Below are 25,620 nucleotides of genomic sequence, written 5' to 3'. Positions count from 1 at the left end.
GCCACCATGGATGTAGAAGCCCTCTACACCAACATTCCACACAAAGATGGACTACAAGCTGTCAAGAACACTATCCCCGATAATGTCACGGCTAACCTGGTGGCTGAACTTTGTGACTTTGTCCTTACCCATAACTATTTTACATTTGGGGACAATGTATACCTTCAGATCAGCGGCACTGCTATGGGTACCCGCATGGCCCCTCAGTATGCCAACATTTTTATGGCTGATTTAGAACAACGCTTCCTCAGCTCTCGTCCCCTAACGCCCCTACTCTACTTGCGCTATATTGATGACATCTTCATCATCTGGACCCATGGAAAAGAAGCCCTTGAGGAATTCCACCATGATTTCAACAATTTCTATCCCACCATCAACCTCAGCCTGGTCCACTCCACACAGAGATCCACTTTCTGGACACTACAGTGCTAATAAACAATGGTCACATAAACACCACCCTATACCGGAAACCTACTGACCGCTATTCCTACCTACATGCCTCCAGCTTTCACCCTGACCACACCACACGATCCATCGTCTACAGCCAAGCTCTGCAATACAACCGCATTTGCTCCAACCCCTCAGACAGAGGCAAACACCTACAAGATCTCTATCAAGCATTCTTACAACTACAATACCCACCTCCGGAAGTGAAGAAACAGATTGATAGAGCCAGAAGAGTTCCCAGAAGTCACCTACTACAGGACAGACCTAACAAAGAAAATAACAGAACGCCACTAGCCGTCACCTTCAGCCCCCAACTAAAACCCCTCCAACGCATTATTAAGGATCTACAACCTATCCTGAAGGATGACCCAACACTCTCACAAATCTTGGGAGACAGGCCAGTCCTTGCCTACAGACAGCCCCCCAGCCTGAAGCAAATACTCACCAACAACCACATACCACACAACAGACCCACTAACCCAGGAACCTATCCTTGCAACAAAGCCCGTTGCCAACTGTGCCCACATATCTATTCAGGGGACACCATCACAGGGCCTAATAACATCAGCCACACTATCAGAGGCTCGTTCACCTGTACATCCACCAATGTGATATATGCCATCATGTGCCAGCAATGCCCCTCTGCCATGTACATTGGTCAAACTGGACAGTCTCTACGTAAAAGAATAAATGGACACAAATTAAATTTAACAAGAACGTCGGGGGGGGGTAGGAAAAAACAAGGGGAAATAGGTTACCTTGCATAATGACTTAGCCACTCCCAGTCTCTATTCAAGCCTAAGTTAATTGTATCCAATTTGCAAATGAATTCCAATTCAACAGTCTCTCGCTGGAGTCTGGATTGAAGTTTTTTTGTTGTAATATCGCAATTTTCATGTCTGTAATCGCGTGAGGGGCATTGCGTTCTGTTATTTTCTTTGTTAGGCCTGTCCCTTGAAGCCATCAAGCCAAGACGACAAACCTCAGCCTGAAAACAAGGTTTGCAACCAATCGTTCTCTGGGGCAGTATAGGCAACCTGTGCTCCGGCTCGGACATGGGCCTAAGACTGTACCACCTTTTCATAGATCTCATAACTGCTATCATTTATATATACACAACATCGGGGCCCGACGAGGGCACAGACCCCTCCTTGGGATGCCAAGAGATAGTCCAAAGCCAGCCTGTTTTGGAGGGAAAACGTCCTGAGCTGCTGTACCTCTTTATTTAATGTTTTTACTGCTGACCCGAAATCACTAATTGAGTCCTCTAACTCTAAGGCAACTTTCTCAAGTACCATTTGCAGCCTTACAGTATAGCGGCCAATGCATGCCATGGCTGGCCCGGAAACCAGTGGCGCTATTCCCAGTACAGAGTACCCTACAAGCTTCTCGGTTGTGAGGGGATTCTTCGTATTGCCCTCCAATGCCGTAGTCAGTCGCTGCAGGGTCTTTTCTCGTGACTCAACAGAGGTGTCTCAGGCATTTCTAATCTTTCTTTTGGGCAGTGTGGCAGTTATGGAAAGATGAGGAACTCCATGAGCTATATAACAGCTACCTGTCCAGTTGGCTGGCAGCACCTTGTAAGCCTTTCGGCCACATACAAAATAGTGACCCTGTAGGGCCCAGTAAGGACTGTTTCTTAAGGGGATTCCTGGGATATTTAAGGCTGCTTTTCCAAACAGTTCATATGCCCCTAGGGCGGCCATCCCATCCTCCTGATTGGGTACAAGTGGGGGCATTTCTAATTGTGCCGTTCAAATTACTCACCATAGGGACCACTACAAACCCACCATTGGCTTGCTACATTGGAGATATTAACTGGACGGCAAGTTACATTTCTAAACTCCTCTTTTGTGGTAAGATTATTTGTAAGAGTTTCCCTAAAAGGGGAGGAACCATTACACCCACACTGTTGGCCTCCCCTGTTGGTCTTTATCCAATACCCATCAGCCCACTGTGTAATAACACAGGAGCTTTTTCCCACAGGATGCCCATAGTGATCAGATTGGTTTCGGGTAAAACATAACACTCCCTCAGTGAGTACTGCAACTGAATACTCCTGGACCTGATAGGTGGCCTACTGTAAAGAGGTCTTGTTCCAGAACGGCGAGTCCGTTCTTTCCTGCTCTTTGGTGGTGGCTAATTCTGCTAGGGTCAAGGGCAGCATGTCAAGGGGCATTCCCGTTTTGGGGGACAGTGGAGTTGGAGCACATACCCAGCAATCAGTCTGGTTTGTTAAATTAGCAACATGGTGCGCAAGCGAAACAAAGGAGTTATGTTCCCGATATGCACAGTTTGGAAATACCAATACAGAGAATAACAATGTTACCCAATTAATTATCATCAGAGTCTTCCTAACCCTGGGTCTCCAGTACCTGGGTGGGCCCATTTTAGCATTAAGGTGCCCACTATTTGTGTCTTTTAAACAGTAGCTTTAGCCCGAGATCGTCACTAGATGAGGAGTCAGCAAGTTGGACGGTCCACTGTTCTGCTGACGAGGGGGCGGGTACTGCCTTCAGACGAGAGTGATGGATCCAGTTCTTGTGTCCCTCGATCTTTGCCGCTGTATGGGAGATCAGCAGGACGGTATAGGGTCCTTTCCACTTTTCCTGGAGAGGCTCGTCTTTCCAGGTGCGAACAAGCACAGAGTCACCGGGCTGTAAGGAGTGGACGGGAGTGTCCAAGGGGAGAGGCTGGGAATCCTTGGTATACCTGTGAAGAGACAAGAGAACAGCAGACAGGGAACACATATACTGTGACAAAAAAACATTACCCAACTCCCATTCTGCTGACCGAACCGGGGTGCCATTCATAGGCCATGCCCTTCCAAACATAATTTCAAAGGGACTGAGCCCTAATCTACCCTTTGGGAGAACGCAGATACGGAGTAGGACGAGGGGCAAAGCATCAGGCCGTCGCAGTGAGGCTTCTTGGGACACTTTTGAGAGATGCCATTTAAGGGTCTGATTGATACGCTCCACTACCCCACTGGCTTGCGGTCTCCAGGGCGTATGGAGTTTCCAGGGGATCTGTAAGGCATGTGAGATGCTTTGAATGATTTTTGACGTGAAGTGTGTCCCGTTGTCAGATTCCATCCACGGGGGAATCCAAAGCGAGGAATGATCTCCTTAACAAACTTGAGGGCCACTGTCCTGGCAGTGCAGTTACGGCATGGGAAGGCTTCTGGCCATCCGCTGAACCAATCCACTATAACAAGGAGATATTTGAACCCTTGGGTCCGGGGAAACTCAGTAAAGTCTATTTGCCACACTTATCCAGGGCCCGGAGTGGGTCCTAAGGCAGCTGGTGGCACAGGATGTCCCGGTCGGGGGTTATTCTTTTGGCAGACTAAGCAGTCCGCTTGTTCCTGGGCAGCCAGGGGTCGGAGTCCGGAAGTGATAAAGTATTTTCCCATTAGTTGGATAAGTGCTTCCCTGCCAGCATGAGTGGTTTGATGTAGTTTCTGCAGCACTGGCCGGATTGGGCCCTTTGGTAAGAGGACCTTCCCTTCTGGGGAATGGAGCCATCCCTCCTTTTCCCGGAGACCGAGTTTGTCAGTTAGCTGTCTCTCCTCCCCAGAGTACTGAGGGGTTGGAAGCTCCCCTACTGATGGGATAAGGGCATGTATATGGGCGTTCTCAGCCTGAGGGGATGGCAGGGTGGCAGCATGCTTAGCCTCTCTATCTGCCCGGGCGTTACCTCTGGTCACATCTTGATCCTCCCTTTGATGGGCTTTACAGTGTACCACCGCCACTTCCGAGGGAAGTTGTACGGCTTCTAAGAGCCGGAGGATTTGGGGCCCGTACTTGACTGGGGAGCCTTAGGCTGTCAGCATTCCCCTTTGCTTCCATAGGCCAGCATGAGCATGCAGCACACCAAAAGCATACTTTGAATCAGTAAAAATGTTGACCCGCTTTCCTTTTGACAGTTCAATGCACGGGTCAGGGCTATTAGTTCGGCAAGCTGAGCAGAGGTCCCAGCAGGCAAACCTTCAGCTTCCACAGTGTCATGGAGGGCCACAACAGCATAACCCGCCCTCCTTTGCCCATCTATTACAGTACTGCTACCATCAGTGTACCGCTCATAATCTGCATTTGGGAGGGGTACATCCTTTAAATCCGGACGGCTGGAGTACTGGACATCTATGGTCTCTAAACAGTCATATTTCTGTTCCTCTGTTTCTGGCAAGAGAGTGGCTGGGTTAAGGGAGGGGCAAGGCTGTAGGGTGACTTCAGAGTTCTCTAACAGCTTAGCCTGGTACCGAGCAATCCGAGCCTGGGTGAGCCAAAGCCCTCCCTTTGCATCCAATAAGGCTCGGACCATGTGGGGAGTATAGATTTGCATAACCCCTCTCAATGTTAGCTTCCCGGCTTCCTCAAGCACTAGGGCAGTAGCTGCGACTGCCGGTAAACATGCCGGCCAACCCTTTGCAACCTGATACAGTTGCTTAGAAAAATAAGCCACGGGACATCTCCATGCCCCTAACAGCTATGTAAGCACTCCTAGGGCCACCCCCCTTCGTTCATGTACATACAACTGAAATGGCTTAGAGAGATCCGGTAGGCCCAGAGCCGGGGCTTCCATCAATTTTCTTTTCAGGATTTTAAATGCCCTGTCAGCCTCTGGGGTCCAATAGAAGGGGTCATGATCTGCTCCTTTTACACAGTCGTACAGAGGGTTAGCCTACAGTCCAAACTGTGGGATCCATATCCGGCAAAAGCCTGCCATACCCAGAAATGCCCTGAGCCGCTTACGGTTACTTGGGGTAGGAACTTGACAGATAGCTTCCTTTCCTTTTTTTTTTTTTTCTTCGCTTGAACGCTGACACTCCCCTTGCCTTAGCTGTAACCTGATTCCTCTACCTCAGACAACAGGGTTCTCAGGAGGATATTACAGTCGTCTCAATCCGGCTTGTGACTACTGAGGCACCCCTCAAAGACTGATATAAACCTGCTTGGGTTGGTGGAAAACTCTCCTGCCTGTGCTTTGAAAGCAGCCAAATCCACAGGATTAAAGGGTACATGGGTGTAAACTTGCATAGTGGTAGCCTGACATCTGTCTGCCCCTGGGCAAGCCACAACAGTCTCGGTAAGCAAAGGATAGAGTCCCACCGAGGGGGCAATCTCTGTAACCCGAGGCATCCTACCCTTATAAGGTGGAGGTGTGGGGGCCGAAGGGGACACCGGTTCTGCCATTACAGTGGGGGTGGGGGTCTGGGGACTAACATTAGCTGCTAGCGAACCAGTCGGAGTCAGATTACGGTGCTGTAAAATATCTGGTCAAGTACATAGAGTCAGAAACAAATGCTCATACGTATATATGTTCATTCCATTTACCCATTCACTGACAAAACAAAACTAATTGGAGGATCGTGTTGTAATTAATTGACCCTCCTGGTGGCCACCACTCCTGGTCCTCTAGTTGATATTGAGGCCAGTCAACTATACAGAATCGTTTTAATTGGCTCTTAGTCATCGGATCCGCACCAAATACCTTCCAGTTTGCTAGAATGCACTCTAGGGGCTTACACCGTGCCCTAACCCCTGAGCTCTGTCCCTGTCCCATACCTACAGGGTAACTCTCGGCGTCCCCAGGTTCCAACAGAGCATACAGTCCGGATTTCAAAAGGTTCCTACCTTATCCAAGGGACCAGTTCTTCACCGTCGTCTACCACAACTGCTTCACCACTACATGAGTGCGTTGCACCGTTGTGCCCTCCGCGGTCAATCAAATCGCGTCTCCTCCGAGGCCCCGGTGAACTCACCAGTGCGCACTGGGCGTCGGTTCTCGCCGCAATCCTCGACCTCCAGGAGGGGTCCGGGCAAGGCTAAATTGCAGCCTCTGGCCCACCCAGGGACGCCAAAAGCTGTTGCCGGCACCCAGTGCCGAGAGGCTGAACAACAGCTTGAGTGGTTCGTTACCCGGTGTGCTACACCCAATAATCACAACGGGGTGGAGAAACAGAAAAGTTTATTTGAAGCTTCAAATAGGTACAGGGAGATTTGAATCTCAAATCCTGTACCCAGAGCAGGAAGTTACACAGGCTTTTATACATCCTTTTTCCCAGCATACTTATCCAATAGCAAGCTGCCCCAAGTATCCATATAGCCAGCCAATCCAGTTCCCAGCTAGTTCCCTGGTTCTCTGTATCATTTGTTAAACTATACATAAAGCTGCTTTATTCAGCATTGTTCTTCCATATCTGCCCTGTGTGGCCTTGCTTAGTTTCAGGCAGTCTGACTCTGCAGCATATTGTTGCAGATTCTCAGCATAACTGCTGTGTGTGCCTCCAGGCGGGGGAGGCCAAGGATACTTGGGCCTAGTATGCAGAGCTGCTGCAGAGTGCCTCCAGGCGGGAGGGGGGGCCAAGGACACCTAGTGTGAGGGGGCTTCATCGACACTCGTGGTCTTCCATCCCCTCCAGTTACCTAGTGGCCATGCCCCAGTGTCCCCAACACATTTGGTGTTCAGATAAGTAGTTCTAGGCATGATCTGATGAGTTATGATCAGACCTGACTTAAGCTGCTTACAGCATTGCTGCTCTGTCCCTCAGCCCAGAAAGAACAGACAAAGGGAAAAAGTTTCTTTCCCCTTTTTAAAAGTTCTAGCCTTCCCATTGGCTCTTTTGGTCAGGTGCCAACTTTTTTTTTCTTTACCTGGAAGACATTTTAACCCTTTATAGGTAAAGCAAGCAAAGAACAGCTACCAAGAAGGATCATACAGCTAACTGGCTGGCTGGTGTCCATCAAAGGGAGCTATCCCCCAACTTTATTTATCACAATCCTGATAATTTTTCATACCTGGCTCCAAGCTTCTTACAGCATAGTTCTGCCCTGTCCCCTCCTTCTGGGAGAACAGACAGACAGACAAAGGGGGAGTCTTGTTTCAATTTAAAAAAGTTCTAGCCTTCCCACTGGCTCTTTTGGCCAGATGCTCACTCACTCCTTTTACCTATGCATCCCAGTGACTTTTAACCCTTTACAGGTACAGCAAGTAGAGAACAGCTACTAAGAGGGATTTTATAGCTACTGTCTGGCTGGGTGTCCACAAAAAGGAGCTAACCCCCCCCCCCTTCATTTATCACAGGTGTGGAAAAAAACACACACCCCTGTGCGATGCAAGTTTCAGCGCTGTACAGTGGCAGTGTAGACAGTTCTGGTACCTATTCCCCTTGCGGAGGTGGTTTTATTACAGCGCTGGGAGAGCTCTCCCCCAGCACTGGGGCCGCGACTACACAGCCATGTTAAAGCGCTGACAGAAGCCAACTGACCATCCTTCAAATTCAACAAAGTCTGAAACAAGCAGCCTGGATGGAGTTTCTATCCAGGAGTCCAAGCCTCTGTCTCTCTGCACATAGCAGCCTATGTTCTTTTTGATCTTCATTCCTTACGATATCACATAAAATTCTGCTTAACACTTATGCGCTATGCTAGCAGTATGTGACCTTGGGCTCTGAAAGTGCCCCCAAGGCCTGCCCATCACCTGGTGCCCACTAGGTTAGCTTTCCTACGTAGCCTCACTCACCAGGCAGCCAGTCAATCTCCCAACTCCACAAAGCAACTTGGAGCCTTAAACTGACACTTGTCAGGTCACATAAGGCTGTAAGGGAGCTGTCCCTGACGCTGCTGTCCCTGACGCTGCCCCAAATTCTGTAGGTGCGGTGAGGTTGAGAATAGGGGCTCAGCTATCTCCAGCTCCCTAGAGCGGTGGAATTTTTTACTTGTCCTAATGGGAGTTGCAACTTGCATAGCTATGTAGGGGTTAAGCAGCTGCTGCATTCTACCCCAGAGGTGGTCGTATTTCAGTAGTGGGCGAAGTGGTTTGTATGCATAGTTTGATTATCTGTTATTTAAGGCTCTAACACATGTCAGAAATTTGAGTAGGATAAGTGTGGATGCTGCCCAAACTGTGATCGTGTCTGTGCTCTATATTTTGGCCTGCTTCTGCAGGGTGAAAGTGTGGAACTTCCTCCAACTGAAGGCTATGGACTCTTAATGGGACAAGCTGCTGGAGTGCACCATGTGACTCTCAATGGGATAAGCTCCTGGAGCATGAGAGCAAATGGGCAGAATGGGACTGCCCACTTGACTAGCTGGTTGTTCTCCAAGGAATGCCAGTCCACTCAATGGCAAGTATTTGCACTTGCGATGCTGGGTGGTGGATGTTCAATTCATTCCGTCTCCGACATTACAGGTGGAACTCAGTTTCCTAACTTGCCAGGTGAAAATGGTAGGTCACTGATGTGTTCTTGGTGCTGTGTTTCGAGAGGCATGTCTAGGTGCTGCTAACTTAGATCCAACTGAAGTGCAAGTTACCACTGCTGCTAAACTGCATGGGAACATTCTCCACACTGGGGCATAGGTTGAATGCCACCAAATTTGCCAAAGATTTGTGTATGTGATTGCTGGCAAAGACCAGGTTATCAGACTGTTGTCTTCACTGGGGGTGATGTACTAGCTGTCAGGGCCCCACCAAATGCACAGAGACTCCCAAAGTAGCTCTCAATCATGCTGCTGGAGGGTATAGTGTTGACACTGAGCATTTCTTGTTGCCTTGGAGGAGACTTAGATGCATGAGGCACCAGAGGAGTTTGTGAAGCTGGAGGCATGTCCCATCGGTTCCAAAACAGCTACTAAGAAGACATCAGGCCCCAGTTATAAGTACCCCATGGCGCGCTGTCCCTAGACCTGCTCCTATGAGAGCATCAGTGTTGAGATCTGGATCTCCATGAGGAGGGTGGGAGCAAATTTTGAACCCTGCCATAATCAGACCTGGATATGTAAGATCCTACCTTCAACTCCAAAGAGGAGTAGGAGAAATCCAGTGGCCAGGGAGCTCTGGTACCAGGTGGTGTAAAAGGAGTTGGCAAGTGGGATGGATGAGGAGAAGCAGTAGGTGTGGGTGAAGCACTGGGGTGAAACTTGCCTGCTGACAGTACCGATCATCTGATTTGGAGGTGTTCTGAAGACTGCTCTGAGGGCTGCTCCGTAGAAGCCAGTGTTGAATGGGCGAGCGCTGAGGATGTAGTGAGTACCGGTGCTTGCACTGAAGAAGACAATGCCAAGACATCTGGGCAGGAGTGGAGAGCCTGGCACTGAAAGGCAGAGCAGGTCCTTGGCCACTGTGGACACTTCTGGTGTTGTCAGCACAGAGAACGTCTGGTAGATAGCAAGATGCAAGAGAAAAGTCAACTCTGTAGATGGCCCCGGCCATGGAGTCGGCCTCAACAGCACTAAAGTCGGTGCCAGAGTCAGTGGCTCTAGGCGAGTGGCTCTGGAACAGAGGTGGTGCTAGCCCATTGGGGGCCGTAAGCAGAAATATTTTTGCCCTCCCCTTCACAACACATAATAAAAAGCAAATAGTGGTGCCCCTTGAGCTTCTCAGGGCCCTAAGCAATTGCTTAGTCTGTTTATGCCTAGCACCAGCTCTGTCAAGGAAGTATGCATTCCCAGATAGCACCTAGCTGGTTCTCTGAACTCAGTACCTGACTTGCTCCTGGAGGATTCTGCTGGAGACTGAGTGATGATGAGACAATTTCATAAACATCTGAGAAACAGGATTTGAGTGCTTCCCCCGCTCCTCACCCCTTTTATTTTTACCCACTAGACAATCCCAAGCCACCTGGTTGGCCAACATCTGTGAAATGTTTCATTTTATTGTTGGGAAATTCAGCCAACTGGCAGCTTCTTTTAATCTATCAGAGAAACTGCAAGGTCAAAGAAATATCTAGGTTGAGTGTGTTTACTTGAGTCACAACATGTATAGATAGTGAAATGCAGACCTCAGGCACCAGACGAACTGCCTCTGTAGGTCTGAATAGTGCAAAGTTGGAGCAACCTTATTGTAAGAAAGCTAAGTGGATGGATTAGAATTAAAAATGTATGGACCGAGATTTTTAAAAAATTGACAGTGATTTTGAGTGCCTCAGATTTTGGGTGCCCACCATGACATATAATAAAGGGGCTTGAATTTTAGAGGGTGGGTGTTCATCCATTCTAAAAATCAGGGGTCCATTTAAGCTGTCTCAGTTTGGGCACCCAAAAACTGGAGGTAGTCAGCCACTATTCCAATTGATCAAATTTTTCCTCAGCCTTACAAGGAGAGGGTCTCAAGACCACATTTGTCCCTTGTCATAAAGTTAATCCACACACTGCAGTATTAACTGCTAAGGAAGTACTGCAAGCACCAGAAACTGACAGATTCCAGCGTGGGTTTTGTTCAAGTCACCTCTTTCAAAACTTCTAATTTTCAGACTATTATATCCAGGTGGCTGATCCCTGCTGTAACTCCATTGACTTAGTTGGAGTTAGACTAAAGATGAATTTGACCCAGGGTCTTTCCCAGATTAGGAATGTCCATGTTTTGTTTTGTTTCTGGGGGTGAGTGCACTGGGAGTCACAGTACAATATTCTGCAGTGATGATCCAGAACACTGCAGCAATTAAAACTCCGTGTCGGAGGAAATACAGTTGAACTAGTTTAATAACTTTCTATAGTGGGAGAGGACAAACCTCTGTTTTTTTGTTATTACTTGCCTTCTGCAACCTGAAGTTATATGCGTGAGCCAAAGAGTGCCGGGTACAAATCACTGTTCCCTTCCTTCATTCCCTCCGCATTTTCTTGTTTACCACCTGCTTAGCTGTCTTCCCCATCCTCATATCGCCCTCTCATTCAGTCTCTCCAGCACCCAAACCCAGCAGTGCTGTTGTTAACAGGTTTTTCTCTGTAGTACAAGCAAGAGATAGCATCTCAGCTGTGTTCTAGGTGCAGGAATAATTTTCCATTTGAAAAGGGAGACGGAAGTCAGGAGAATATAAAAGTCCTTTAAGAAAAGCATGCAGTCCAGGAACTCAGCCTTTCTGCAGCGCTGCGAGAGAGCTATTGGTTGTAGCGACGCAAGGACACAGCAGGTGGCATCAGAGGAAATACAGATAATGATAGTGGCGTGACCCCTACTTTCTGGAGCCAGAAGAGTGGGAAAGCAGAACGGAGCAGCCTAACTTCAGTGTCCAAAGAAGCTGCATCCATTAACTGTTGCACAGGTTAGTAATGGGCGATAGGAATGAACAGTAGTAACTGGGACTGAGTTGATGATAATTAAAAGGCATCATTATCTAGGCTCTTACACATTTGAAAAGTCGATCCAATGCTGTGTCTTATCTCAAACCAATTCTGATAGAGAAATGGCTGCTCAGAGTAGGCCAAAGTTTAGGGTTTTGTAATAAATAGCATTTTCCAGAAATCTAAGAGTAATAGAAATGTTTCCTTAAATTATAAATTGTAGTGAAAAAACTTAATTTAGATAGTCCCTGGCAGTGTTTGTAAGCCAAACACTGCAACACCAGAACTAATGCAGGGGAAGGAGAGAGTGAAACTGACTATAAAAAAGGGAAGCTCAGTATATTTTCGTTGTCTAGCTGGAGCTTAGGGCGGGAAAGAAACATGAGTGGTGAGAAATGCTGTAAAAGCCAAATTCTGACCTTAATTTCACTAATGTCACTATATTAAAGTTTATGGAATTACTCTGGGTTTATACTGGTATAAAGAAAACAGTATATGGCCTCAAAGTTTTAAAAAAATGTTTTATGAATGTAAGAGTTTATTAGTCTCACACTGATTATGAAAGTTGTGCTTTGTTTGTTTGAAATTAGGCTTTAACTTGAGAATGTTTCTTGAATCTGGCAGGTTGATTTTTTTTTTTTTTCAAAAAAATTTATCATGTGTTATGCCAGCCCAGAACTCCTGAGTGGGACCTGTAGTAACAAGCAGTGTAGACATGCCCACCCAGATTCTGAGACCTGGTGAGGAGGGTGGGTCTCTGGGCCTGGGCTCCAGCTAGAGCAGGAATGTCTACACTGCTATTTTCAGCTTCTATAGCGCAAGTCCTACGAGCCCAAATCAGTTGACCTGGGCTCTGAGATTCACTGCCACGGGGCAGGGGGGATTCAGTGTACCCTAAGGTAAGATTTTTCCACAGGCACTCAGCACACTGGGTGCTGCCTATGAAAATGTGGCCTTTTATTTTGGTGCCTGAATGGAAGTGGGACTCTTGAAAACCTGGCCTTAAATTAAGTGGATTGGAAGTGGGGAAATGCCAGTAATTAAACCTGGTGGAAAGTTTTTCAAGGTTCCTACAGACTGGGATAAACAAGCAAGTAAAATTTATTTTAAAATTTTGAAAAATGCTTTGATATCAGCCTCTTAAGAATCTGTATTTGTATAAAACTACTTCAGAGATGGTATGCAAGATAGAACCACAGCTTCCTAATAATCTGTGTTAACAATGTAAAAGTCGGATTCTGCTCTGTGTCAATCAGTGGGAGTTTTGCTAATGACCTTAGTGAAAGCAAAATCTAACATAGTTATTGGGATCATAGTTAATGTTCTGAAATATGTTGTATTTTCTTCATAATTTTATATATGCTGAACCTTTGTCCTGAAATTTTTATATATTGTGTAGCAACACTAGGAATGCATGATAGTCTGTCCGACTGTTCTCAACCTTTTCCACAGTGGGGACCTCATTTTTCACACCAGAATAGATATGGGGCCTTTGTCTGTGTAGCTGGGATCCCCCTCCCACTTAATAATATGGGTAGGGTAGTTACAACCCTGAAGTGGAGAACCCATCTTCTATCCAGTCCCTGGAGAGAAGTACTCTGAGCAAGCCAGCACTGCTCCATGACCTATTTAGCAACGGCAGAGCTGCATTCAGCCAGGAAAATCCCTATGCATTCTCTGTGCTCAGACACGCAGTTCAGATCTTTGTTATTTGAAAGCCAATCACCCTCAGAGCTGCTAGTATTGAGTGCTCATTTTCTGACAAAAAATAGCCAAGAGGCATGCATTAAAAAACCCAGAACTTTTACAGCCTCATCAAGTCCCTTTTCAGCTTCAATGGAATCCTGTGAGCTGCTGAAGCTTCCCAGGGAGTTGAACAATGTGCCCAAATGAGTTGGGGTGCAATAGACTGGATTCTGTTCACTGTCTTTTTCTGTGGTAGCTTGGGCACCATCAGTGCAAATAGCAACACAGCAATGCCAATCCAACCTGGCTGCAAGAATTGATTGGTGAAAAGTTTCAAAGATTTCCCACCTCCGCCCTGGAATGTGCCCTGAATAGACAGCAATACAGGGAGTCCTCATGTATGCATCCTTCCTACCTATATTGAACTCATGTTACATGTTGGGCAGAAGACATCTCTAGTTTTACCCACTTGTGTTGAGAAATTGTCGCTCTCCTGAACAGGTGCTACTGACCACGGGAAGCCATATTGTGAATTCATCAGTTGACTATATCATGGGAAAGGGGAACTGCTTTGCCTTGGCTGGCAGATCCCAACATTACATTAACAGTTAAGAGAGACAACGTAATTATTGTTTCCACAATTATATGAGACTTGGGAGCTTTTAGTATTCACTGCAAACCCAAGTCTGATGCATGCAGGGTTTTCATGATTACAGCACTGCCATTTAATAAAAGAGGCTTCTAGTTTTGTCAACCCATACATTGTTGCTCAAGGAATTTAATGGGTTTCTTTAGTGAATGTAAGGGGTCTGTTAGCCCCTTACTAAAACTCATTGGGGGTGTTTTGGTTGGCTAGCTCCCAGTAACAAAAGAAAGGGGAAGGGTCAATGGGAAATCAGGACCCTGAGACTGACAGTCCCTAGGAGGAATGGGGAGAGGCCAATGCTTCAGGTCAGCCTGATTGACAGGGCAGGCAGGCTAATGACAGAGTCAAGAGGCCGGGGAGGTCCCCTCTCCCTGTGAGCTGGAAGTGCCTGGGTCAGACAGAGTGGGGCCCAGCTAAGGAGAGAGCTGGGGCCCGAGCTGAGCTGGGGAGCAGAGCCGTGCCAACCAGAGAAGCAGCCCAGGGAGCAGATCCGTGCTGGGAGCAGAGCTGTAGCAGCAAAAGCCAGAGAAGCAGCCCAGGGCTGGGAGCAGAGCCACAGAAGCAGCCCAGAGAACAGATCTGTGCTGGGAGGAGAACTGCAGCAACCAGAGCCAGTGGGGCCAGAGCAGCAGCAGTGCTGAGAGAGTGGAGCTGGAGCTGTCTGGAAGCGGGTGTGGTGAGCAGCCAAGGAGAGCGAGGGGGACCCTGGGCAGCGGAAGCAGCAAAGGGAGACACCCCCAGCCGAGAGGCCTTGCAGACCAGACTTGGAGGGGGATCATAATCCCAACAGGGTGGGGTCGGCGCTGGGAAGAAGGATCCTGCCACCTAGAGGTGAGGGCGTGTGGCCACCACCAGAGCAAGTGTCCGACCCGCAGCATCCCTGCGGCACAGCCAGGGCCTGAGAAGGAGGCCTGGGACTTGTGAGGAACAGACTGTGAACTGCTCTTACAGAGATGCTGGTGGTGGTTATGTGTTTTCCTTTAGCCTTTCCTGATTTTTAAAAAATTGACTGCTGTTTACATGCAGTTCAAGGCAAATACAATTTATTAACGATCAGTGGGTCAGGGAAGCATCCAGTGCAGAGAGAGCACCCTGGAGTGGGGACACTGCCCTAGGTGACCACGACAAGGTTGGGGGTCGAGCCCCCCCCAGGAATCCTGGGCCCAGCCTTGTTAGGGTTACCAGGACTCTGCCACACAGGAGGGTGGAAGGGGAGCCCTCAAGGGCAGGCAGGCCTCTGGGTAGAGGAAGGGAGAGTGAGGATTCAGATCCGTTCGCTAGCCCATTTCACTGGGGTAGTGCATAAGCCAGGAAAATCCCCACAATAGTGGGCCTATTCCCCTGCTTACATAAAGCTGATTGCTTCCTCTCCACATGCCTCAGTGTTCCCTCCTTTTGATGGTCATAAGTAAGGCTCCATGTTTGTCACGGAGGTCACAGATTCCGTGACCTCCTTGACTTCTGCAGCAGCTGGTGTGCCTGGCCCTGGGGCCGCTTGAACAGCTTGGGCAGCCCCTGGGCCAGGTGCACCGGCTGCGGCTGGGGCATCCTCGGGCTGCTGCCTCCCAGCGGCAGGAGTTTGGGAGTGGAATGGGGGCTCAGGGCTGGGGATTGGGGTGCAGGTCAGGGCTTATCTGGGGGGCTCCCCTCCCTCAGCTCCTAGCTTCACGTGCTGCCTCTGCCGGCCTGACAGGCACCGCCCCCGCAGCTCCCATTGGCCACGGTTCCCAGGCAATGGGAGCTGCAGAGCCGGGGCTTGGGGCAGAGTGGAGGCAGCACAGGGAGCTCAGGAGGAGCTGGGTAGGAAGCCTGCCCCAGCCCCGCCAACCCTCCACCGAGGCACCACCCCCCAAGCACCCGCAGCACCCCCTGGGCCATCCCCCAACCCCCCAAGTTTTAGTCACGGGTGTATAGTAAAAGTCTTGGACAGGTCACGGGCTGTCAATTTTTGTTTACTGCCCATGACTTTTACTGAAAGTACCCGTGACTACAACGTAGCCATAGTCATAAGCAAACCTCAGAATCCTTTGCTGGCTGCTGTGAAAACGCCTTTGAAATATCACAGTAGCTGAGAAGCAAAGCATGCTTGGGTCTGGGTCCCCAAGAGAGGAAAGTCAGTCTGCAAGTGGCAGATCCATAAAGAAGGGGAAAATGGTAAGAAAGGGAGGAAGGGCTGGATGATGATATTCAGAGGCCTTAAACTATGTCAAGCATAAGAGGCCCTGTACCATTTAAAAAAAAAAACACAAAAAACACCAATTTATTATTTTCACAGAAAGGACATTGAATATATAAACCCGAAAGCTTTATATTTGTGTATGTAGAAAGGCAAAGTTTTAAAAATAGAAAAATAATCCTCATTTTCAGCACCCTTCTCTGTAACGATGACTTCATGACAAATAAATTTTAGACAAATTCTTTGAACTAATTGCATATGTAAGTAAAAAATCTTTTTTTCCCAGATCTCCTTTATTTACCAAACGGTTTTGGTAACATTCAGTTTTTTCTTTAGAGGCCCCTCATATTGCGAGGCCAGTGTTCTTCACTGCACGGCCCGTGAGCCAGTTGCGGCTCCCATGGATTCTAAGTGCAGCTCCCTGTCGATCGTGCTCTCCAGCGGCCGTGGGGCTGCAGCTAAGGGAAGCTCCCTGCCTGCGCTGGGCCCACGCTGCTCCCGGAAGCGGCCAGCTCGCCCTCGTGGCCCTGGGGGATAAGTGAGGGAGCAGAGGTCTCCGTGCGCTGCCCCTCTCTGCAGGCATTGCCCCCGCAGCTCCTACTGGCTGGAAACGGGGAACTGTGGCCAATGGGAGTTGTGGGGGGCAATGCCTGCAGAGAGGGGCAGTGTGCAGAGTCCTGTGCCCCCACAGAGGCCACAGGGGTGCGTTGGCCCCTTCCAGGAGCGGCGTGAGGCCAGGGCTGCCCAAAGTAAGTGCCACCCCATTCAATGGCCAGGTTCTGAATAGCTCTTCCACCACCTAACCTGCAGCCTCCCAGGTCAGTCCCCCATAACCCCTGCTGCACCCCAAACCCCTGCCCCAGCCCCGAGCCCCTTCCCAGAGCCAGCCCCCAGTACCTCCTCCTGCACCCCGTTCCCCCTCCTGCATCTAAACACTCTGCCCCAGCCTGGAGTCCCCTCCTGCACCCAAACTCCCTCCCAGAGCTTGCACCCCTCACCCCTTCCTGCACCCCAAGCCCCTGCTCTAGCCCTGAGCCCCCTCCCAGAGCCAGCCCCCCATACCCTCTCCTGCACCCCCAAGCAATATTACCAATTATGGTAATATTACCATATCAACCAAGAACTCAGAGTGTTCAACCATCTGTGTTGGATTGATGTGGCTCTCACATTGAGGGTTTCTTGCCAAAGTGGCCCCCACTTCAAAAATAGCGAAGAGCACTGCCCTAAGCTGTAGTTTAGTTATCTTATACTTTCATCTGGCATTGAAGGGAGGGTGGTCACAACTGCCCTGCTGCCTGGAACAGAGCAGGGGCATGTAAACTGTAATGCAATTCCTTTCCCTTTGAGGGGAAAGCTGGAGAGTAAGAGGCATCTGCATACAGGTCCCATTAGGACAGGGAGAAGCAGCAAAGTGGCAGGCTCCTGGGTGCAGCAAAATGGAGAATTCTGTGGCTTGTTGGAAAAATGCCACATTCTGTGCTGCAGAACTAGAGTCCACCAGGCCTTGACTGACTTACCGAGCAGTTCAAATCTTAGAGCTATTGTTTCTGGCTGGTTGTGGATTTTAGCCAGGGCATCATTCCCATTCTAAAGCAGTTGACTCTTGGCTTATGGTTTTGCCGTTTTCTCCATGACCCAAAGGGCTAGAAGTGTAATTTAAAGAGATCTGGTAAAGCCCTCTGAAACCTATTGGTGACCCCTGGAGGTCACGACCCTCAGATTGAAAACTATTGGCTAGCCTGTCAATCACCAATCTCCTAAAATATTCTGGGCTATAAGATATCCACGGTCTTACAATTTAGTTTTGTATATGTCCAGACATTATAGATTTTAATGGGCTTTTTAGTACTGTAGAGTTGCTCACCTTTCCAAAATTCATGGGAGGTTCTCAGTTTTCTCAGGTTCTCACTGGCCTTGCCCTCCATCCTGTGAGTCTACGCTGTAAGGCAGGGAGAGTATTGAATTTTGACGTTGCAGCATCATGACGTTCGGTTGTAGTGAAGCACTGACACATGATGACTTTGCATTTCTGCACTGTGATATCCTGTCAGTTTGTGATAACAGTGCTGAAGGAACTGAGAATGCAGTGTCATTGTCATGACAGTTTAGCAATTCTGATTTCATGATGCAGGGTCAGGAATTTGTCCTGCAAATAACTTCATTATTCAGGCTTGGCTTGGCTTGGCTTATAACACACATTTCCCCACATGGACCTGAAAGTGCTTTATGAAGGTAGGAAAGCATTATTATCCCCATATTGCCAATGAGGGATATGAAATGCAGATAGGCGTCAGTGGGACCTGCAGTTGCTCAAAATATCAATCCTTAAGTGACATAACCAAGATCACTTATCGAATCATTGACAGAGCCAGGAGTAGATCCCATAATGTCTGATGCTGTCCAGTCCCCTGATGTCACCTCCAGACTATAACCTGTACAGCCTAGTATTTATAAAGTTCTTCAGGTTGTTTCATTGACAGGTGTTTCAAAAAATGTTAAGTACTGTTGTTATTGTTAGAGTGTCAAACAACTGCGTAGACCAGGTAAGGAAGAGAGGTAACAGGGTAAGATATTGTTTCCCTGAATAATTTCTCTAGTTTTTTTAAGTCTGGGCGTCTGCCCATAACACAAAACCTCCACTGAACTATTGCACAGTGGATATATTGTGCTCAGGAATAAACATTTTCATTTCAGTCATGCATGTCTGAAAGCCTCTAAGCCTTTTCAGAGAGAATATGAAGAAAACAGACCTTGGTCTAACACACACAGCAGTACGGCCAAATGAACTGAGACTGGCAGCAAAACCAAACCAGAGTCCGACTCAAAATTCACAATAAAGAATCCAGGGAGAAACAATACTAACTGACAAAGGAATGAAACAAAAGTTGCACTCTGCCACGAAACTGTAAATCTCCTCAGCTACGTTAAGGCAGAATAACTTCCCAAATTCCTGAATGTGGGACAGTCAAATGTGCTGATCTGTTGCTACAATTGACATAAAAGCAAACTTGATCATTTAAAACTTGGCTTTATACAGTGTGATTTAGAAGAAAGCAGGATACGCATTGCTTTTGGGTATCTGTTGGATATGGAAGCAAAAACCTTATGGAGTGTTGGAATATGTTGTCCACAGCACTGCAGGCAATATGTATGTGGAAAGGAATGTACAAGTCTTTCCCCTTCTGATTTCTGTTCTTATAAGATTTTTGGTGGATGGGGTATGTCCAGCCTTAATAGCCATTAAATGTACTTTTGCTAATCGTATCTCTGTTGTGCAGTCTTACAGAAATATCTATAGAGCTATTCAGTAGAGAATTCTAATTATTCTACATATTTAAAGAGAACTCCTTTAGTTTAACAATAAACCAGTATAAGGCAGCATGTCATATTCAGTATTCTGTGAACCTCAGGCAAAACCAAGGGCTTCAAATGCATCTGTGACTGAGTGGCTTCATTCCCAGTCTGAAGTGGACATAATCTGGACACAGAGTTACAGACACTCTTAATGAATCAGCTCATCTATGAGCTGAAGTGTTTTTAAAATAAATTGACACAGCAAGTGATCTCTAGGATTGTGAGCTATATGAAACATGATGTGTGTGAAATGCAGGAGGGTAAGTCAGGACAAAGTTTGGCCAGTGATGTTTTCATGCTGACTGGATTTTTAAAAATCACCGGGTGAAATGACTCTCGTTTCCTTAGGTTCTACTTGTACAATAACTCTTAAAGACATTTTGGTGCAGCTGTGAGGGCTGTCACTTTGTATTTGCAGATCACAGGTATACCAGAGTGGTGAGTCAGTTCCTGCTCTTTTATTTGTGTTCAGAGTGCCCATGGCCACAGATAACAATACCATCTGGCTTTTCCTCTAATCCTGATCATGCAATAATTGATTATGGGGAACGGTTTTTAAGATGGCTCTGTTAATAACCTTAGATGCATAGGGGCTGTGTGGGAAAGACAGAACTTGAAGCGAAAGGTGTAATGTTCTTGCTGGGATTTAGGGGTCTACAGCAGGTGCAGATAGACAGTGAATGGGAATTCATGGTATCATATAGGTTTATCCTCTTTACTGCATGTAAGGAGCTTGCTTCTAACCTTTGACACAGTGGGTAGATGAGTATTGCTGGTTATTTGTGAAATCAGTTAATGCACTTGTGTAACATGTACTATTGCTGAATGCCAGGGATTGTGGCAGGGTTCCTTTTTAAGTGGGCCAAAGTAATGTTATACCAATAAAATAAAAACCAGCAGGATCTTATTAAAGGGAAAAAGGCAAAATACCACATTTATTGTGAATACAGAAAGAATCATAGTAAGCAGTTAGTTATAGCTATAACATTCCATTCAATTTCATATTTATTCACACATTCATTCTCACACACACAGGTTCTGCAAGGTTGTTATCATAGTTACCAGCCTTAGAGTTGCTCATGCCAAGCCACTGGCCAGGTAGCCTGGACATGAGGAGGGAGCAGGGCCTTGTCAGATGCTCATCTGATGCTCCTGGAAGTTGGTTTGCAGAATCAGACCCCAAAGTTCTCACTTTCCAGAGTCCATTTTTATAGGAATTTCTTCCTATGCCAGTCTATGGGAATTGCTTCATCAGCAGATGGCACATTCCCGACGGCTCCATGCTGCCAGATGTTATCTTGTTCTTTGGTTCTCCCATTCTTGAGGCTGTTGGGTGGATTCCAGTCTGCCCTCCGGGGGGTCCTCTGGTTATTTCTATTTGACGCCTTCTTCAGCCGATGGACACTGGATTCTTAGGCTGGCACCTCCCTGATCATTCAGTTATTATCCACACACATTCTCTATCTCTATTTTAATCACAATTGTTAATACAACAAAAGGGCGGGGAGTCTGAGTGCTGTTTCTGTTGTTACAGAGTATTGCTTTGAGTCTCTCTGTGTGAATTGCTTTGAGAACAGACTGTCTTAGAATGTACTAACACAATTAGCAGCTTGCAAGTTTCACACAGAGGGAGAGAAACAGTACCAAAAACCAAGAGACCTCTTAATTAGTAATACCCTGGAATTTAAACTCTGGGGAATCAAACTCATTTGTGATTTTAATACAGAACTTCTTTAATATGATCCAACAATGTACACCTTTTGTATGTTCTCCATTGGCCTACCACAAACCCCACACGTGTCTTTTAGTATCTGAAATCAGTGCAAAGCATTTAACTGCAAAATCACCACTCCCTAATACTGCTATCTTGGCTTGTTTGTAGTTAGGCCTCGTGCTTTGTGCTGATTCACTCACCTTGTTAAATCCTGCATAAACTTTGAATTTGGTGGGCGTGTTTATTGTAACAGGAAAGAGTGATTGGGCCCCTCAGTAAAGCCCAAGATAGTGAAGTCTATTCAGAGTCCCTCTCACACCATGCAATTCAATACAATGTGGTGAAGTGCCAAAGCTTATTAATATTTAACAACTTGTTGACTCCTAAAGGAGTACACAAAGATCTTCTGTACTTTCCACAGTATGCATCCTATGAAGTGAGCTGTAGCTCACAAGAGCTCATGCTCAAATAAATTGGTTAGTCTCTAAGGTGCCACAAGTACTCCTTTTCTTTTTGCTAAAGGAGAGTGGCAGTACTAGGTGGATAATCAAAGACTATTGTTAGAACTAACAGGCCTATATAGGTATATATGGTCAAAATTTCCAAAGAGCCTAAATGACTTTATAAGCTTAAGCCCCATTTTCAAAAGGAATAAACACCCAAATCCTCAGTTATTTAGGCACCTAACTTCCATGAAATCAGTGGGAGTTAGGCCCTTAAATACCTTTGAGGATCCAAGCCTCAAGAACCTAAGTCTCACTGAAATTTACTTCAGCTCCTAAATCATTTTGATGCTTTTGAAAACTTTACCCATGGGCCCCAGGAAACAAAAATGTGTTAAAGATAAATAGGGTTGTTGGGTTTTTTTTTTTTCTCCTTATGATGGTCTTTAAAGTAAATTTTGACCAAAAGATATAGGTTAAAAATAAAATTTGTGAAAACAGAACCGAGTTCTAAAATAGAAAAGTTGCTGAAATTGCTTTGTTTGCAAAAGCAGATTAAAACATAGGCCTGCTTTGAGAATAAGAACGATAGAGTGGTAATAGTTGTGTGTGTCATAGGTTTGGACCCATTTTTGTTTTGCTAATGGTTGGATGCATCGAGTGACCGGTTTTAATTCTTTTTTAATTTTTGGATTTTTGTATTGGACTTTCCATTAAAGCTAGTGAGACGATATCTCCTTTGGACTTGTGACCAGCAAACTCTTGCTAGCTGCCCCAAAAACAGTGTCTCTGTCTGAAAGGCAATGTGTTTTTTGGAGGACTCCTGGATCAGCAGTCAGGGTGACCTGCGAATGTTCTGTGTATTTAGAATTGCTTAGTCATGGGGGACCCTTTTAGGAGTTATTGTTTGCTGAATTGGGGCGTTTTCTACAAATGAACTAATTGACACTCGATTGGACTAAGTCAAATCACTTGTGAACCTGATTTGCTCATGGTTTGAAGATAGGCACAGTAGGGGCGGAGCAAGGGAAATTCATATCCATTGTGGATAAAAGCAGAGATCTTTACCACTAGTTTCCCACCCGAGGAAAGGCTGAGGTTCCAGAATCTGAGAGACTGATCACCTTGCAGAGAAGAAACCTCGATATCCCGACGTTGGCTATTCCAGTCTCTGACTGGGCTTTTGCTCTGATCTGCTGAGCCTGTTGACAAAAAAGCAGCCAGCAGACCACCACCTGGTTCTTCTCTTCAGCTCCTGCTGGTAAGTTCAAATCTTTACTCTAAGTATCCACTTTTCTCCTTTTCTTCTGTTGAGGGGAGGATACATTCAATTTTTTAAGGGTATAAAAGAGGCTGTGCATCTGTGTATAAACACGTGTAAGATTCACCTGGGAAAGTTCCCTTGGATTGTCTTAGGAAAACAGGACAATTAAGGGTGTTCTCAGTTTAATGTGTTGTACTTCTAAAACTTGAGAAACTCTGATGTCATTGTCTGAAACATTTGGTTATTAAAATCTGCGTTTATCAAGTGTATCAATCTATTTTGTACTACCTATTGGCAGAAGTGTGGGGAAGGGTGAGCCGCGGTATCAGTGTTAAAAATGTACAGAGGCTTTATTTGCCTTTGCAGCTGTGATTTGAACTTTGGCTAAAACTGGTAACAATTGGTTTTCAGCACTGTCTATTTAACCAGGCTGAAATTGTAGTTTTAACTGGTATAAGGAAAAATCCTGTGAGGATTTTGAACCAATCAGGCTGCCACCATTTTAGATTTCTTTTAGAATACATGGATGAGATTCTGTGCTGTGTCTTTAAGAACTGTGGCAAAGAATTCTCAGCCCAGTGGAGTGGGGGCTGAGAGGACTTTAAGCCGCCTTTATGCCCTCCCGTTCCTGGGCTGCTCTAGGACTAGAAAGGTCTCTGGAGTAACTAAGACAGCTCTCGGGCATCCTTCACTGAGGCAGGGAAAGGTACTAAAAAAACACAAACAAACCCAACCCCCCCCCCCAAAAAAACCCCAAAAATCTTGGTAAGTGCAAGTATAAAAGACTTGACAAACTCTTATCATGCTTATGGGGCCAGTGCTTAGCCTGAAATTGTTAAGCACAGAGATGGAGATGCTCAGGCATGGGTGTCTGACAATATCTAATCTTGCAGCGGGGGTGGGGTTGTGTGTGTGTGTGTGTCAGAATGGCCATGCAGCCATTTGTATTCCAGGTTTTGATTTTGATTGTGCTGTCTTCTCATGCAGGTGGTACAGGATGGTGAGAGCCAAGTCTTGGACGCTGAGAAAGCATTTTGAGGGCTTCCCCAAAACAAGTGACTTTGAGCTGAAAGAGGTAGAGCTGCCAAAGCTAAAGGATGGAGGTAAGGAGAATGGTCCTTCATGTAGATGTTGTTAGGACTATATTTTGTTTTTTACTCACAGTGCAGTGTGTAAATCTAGAATAATTAATACATTTCTGTGAACTGAGCTTTATAAAAGTACAAGCAGGCTTGGATCTGGCAAAGATGTGGAGTCATGTGACTCAAAGAATCCCCTGGGCTTCATGTGCCGAATACCTGGCTCAGCAGTGCTCCTGTGGATGAGCAGACATTTAGGGCGGGATTTTCTAAAGTGCTCCGCATTGCCTAAGGTACAGAAGCCTATGGAACAAAGTTTTTTTTTTTTTTTTTTAAGTTACGCCATCGTCATTATATCATCACGTTGTAAAGATAACAGGATATTGATTCATGTTCAGAAGGTTCTCTTCCTCGGTCTGCAGACAGGCAGAGATTGATCATAGGGAAGGGGAATTAAATTAACAAGACTGGTCACTTTCACTGCTTCTAGTCAGAACCCTGTGGGCAGCAGAGAAATTATGGAAAATCATGTCATTTTCCTTCTGGTGCTGCTGCTTGGGAAAGTGGCAGATGTGCGTAAGCTCAAATTATTCACTAGGAGTCCCCCCCCCCCAAAAAAAATTAAAAGAGAGGCAATAGAGGAGTAGAGTAGTTGACACCTGTCCGCACACTAACCAGGAATCTCTGGACTGGGGAAGAGATACAGAAAACTCTTCCCTTCCAGCAGCAAGAGAGTGCTTGAACTTCAAGTGTATGAAACACCTACTAGCCAGAGATTGACATGAAAGATGGAAGCCCTAAACATGGTGCAGGGACAGCATCATGGTAGAAATACCAGTAGCTGGGGGACTGGGCTTTTACCAGGACATTGCTCCTGGACCCCACTGGTGCCTTTTGCCCTCACTTCAAACCTGTCCTTAATCGCTTTTCTGGCTAGTAGGTTTAATTCTCCAGCCAGTAGGGATCTGCCAGACGTTTCAAGCCTTATTATTGACACAGCAAAGTGTGAAGTTTGCCTTGTGCTCCCAGCCAGAAGGCAGGCCTAATTCAGGAACACTCGTGTCTGGATTTTTATTTAAAAAAAAAAGAAGTGTGCAGTTGTCACGCCTTCGCCAAACCCCCTACAGTGGGGAGGAGGGAGAAAAAAGTGCACCCCTCTCCCCTGCGTAGCATGCAATTTAGGAAAGGGAAATATTTGTTTTCAGGGGGATGAATGGAGAAAAACGGGGGGAGAAGATAGGGGGAGCAGTAAAACAGAGTTACATGCAACACGTGGACCTACGGGCTCAATGGTACCCCAGTATGCAGGGACAGATACTGACCAGTGCATCTAGACCAAGAGTTCGGGAGTCCTGGGCAGAGTTCCAGTCCGGCAGTGAATCTTGGGTGCTCCTGGTCATCTTCAGCACCAGTAAACTTTCCCCAACAAACCCCTCTGGTGCCCTCTTCTGCGGTTCTCTGCAAACCCATCCAGAGCGACAACCTCCCCACGTAGCTAGCTACAGCCTCTCTCCTTATTCCCAAGGCAAGGTCACAAGCCTCAGTACTCACAGCCCCATACAGCTCTGGGCGGCAGTGATACTGGGTCCAGCTCCGGTTTGCTCCTCTCAGGAGAGCTGGAGCTAGAGACACCCGCAGCCCTGTCGTGCTCCCTCTTTCCAGCCCTCCCCTGGAACAGCCAGTGCTTCCTCTGCCTCACAGGCCATGCCCTCTAAACCCTAGGGGATGTCTACACTGTAATTAGATGCCCA

The 25,620-nt window shown here is 46.8% G+C and overlaps 2 protein-coding genes across 7 annotated transcripts in view; one reads left to right on the top strand and one right to left on the bottom strand.

Moving 5' to 3' along the window:
* Positions 1–1,648: 1,648 nt before the first annotated feature.
* Positions 1,649–18,064, bottom strand: LOC144930569 (uncharacterized). 4 transcript variants are annotated; one of them, XR_013635849.1, is made up of 4 exons: positions 17,880–18,064; positions 9,239–9,605; positions 6,084–6,376; positions 1,649–3,159 (listed from the first exon to the last, which is right to left on the bottom strand). XR_013635849.1 is itself a non-coding variant. In XM_078852950.1 (3 exons), exons 1-3 carry the CDS (start codon positions 17,892–17,894, stop codon positions 6,171–6,173), a joined length of 588 nt encoding a protein of 195 aa, XP_078709076.1. In that variant the 5' UTR covers positions 17,895–18,064; the 3' UTR covers positions 1,649–6,170. The 4 variants fall into 4 exon arrangements, 2 of the variants coding, with proteins under 2 accessions (XP_078709076.1, XP_078709077.1); XR_013635850.1 differs by adding an exon at positions 10,982–11,169 and having other exon boundaries at positions 1,649–9,605; XM_078852950.1 differs by having other exon boundaries at positions 1,649–6,376.
* The window catches only part of PTGR1 (prostaglandin reductase 1), a 29,586-nt gene continuing 15,114 nt past the window's right edge, over positions 11,149–25,620 (top strand). The window contains exons 1-3 of one of the 3 annotated variants that reach the window (XM_073345616.2): positions 11,149–11,488; positions 22,601–22,787; positions 23,778–23,893. In XM_073345616.2, the coding sequence (XP_073201717.1) occupies positions 23,788–23,893 (106 nt within the window). In that variant the 5' untranslated portion in view covers positions 11,149–11,488; positions 22,601–22,787; positions 23,778–23,787. Of the gene's footprint in view, positions 11,489–22,245; positions 22,788–23,665; positions 23,894–25,620 lie in introns of those variants that run through there. The other 2 variants (XM_073345617.2, XM_078852949.1) reach the window with 2 other exon arrangements.

The sequence above is a fragment of the Lepidochelys kempii genome, chromosome 5 (assembly GCF_965140285.1).
Source record: "Lepidochelys kempii isolate rLepKem1 chromosome 5, rLepKem1.hap1, whole genome shotgun sequence".
Classification (NCBI taxonomy): domain Eukaryota; kingdom Metazoa; phylum Chordata; order Testudines; family Cheloniidae; genus Lepidochelys; species Lepidochelys kempii.
Note: the sequence above shows the minus strand (reverse complement) of the source record. Positions and strands in the feature narration are given on the sequence as shown.

Excerpts from the sequence above, each read along its gene's own strand:
- LOC144930569 (XM_078852950.1), bottom strand. Across the intron at positions 6,377-9,238 it reads ACTCCTCTTTGGAGTTGAAG|CACACCGGGTAACGAACCAC; the intron begins GTAGGATCTTAC and ends TATTGGGTGTAG.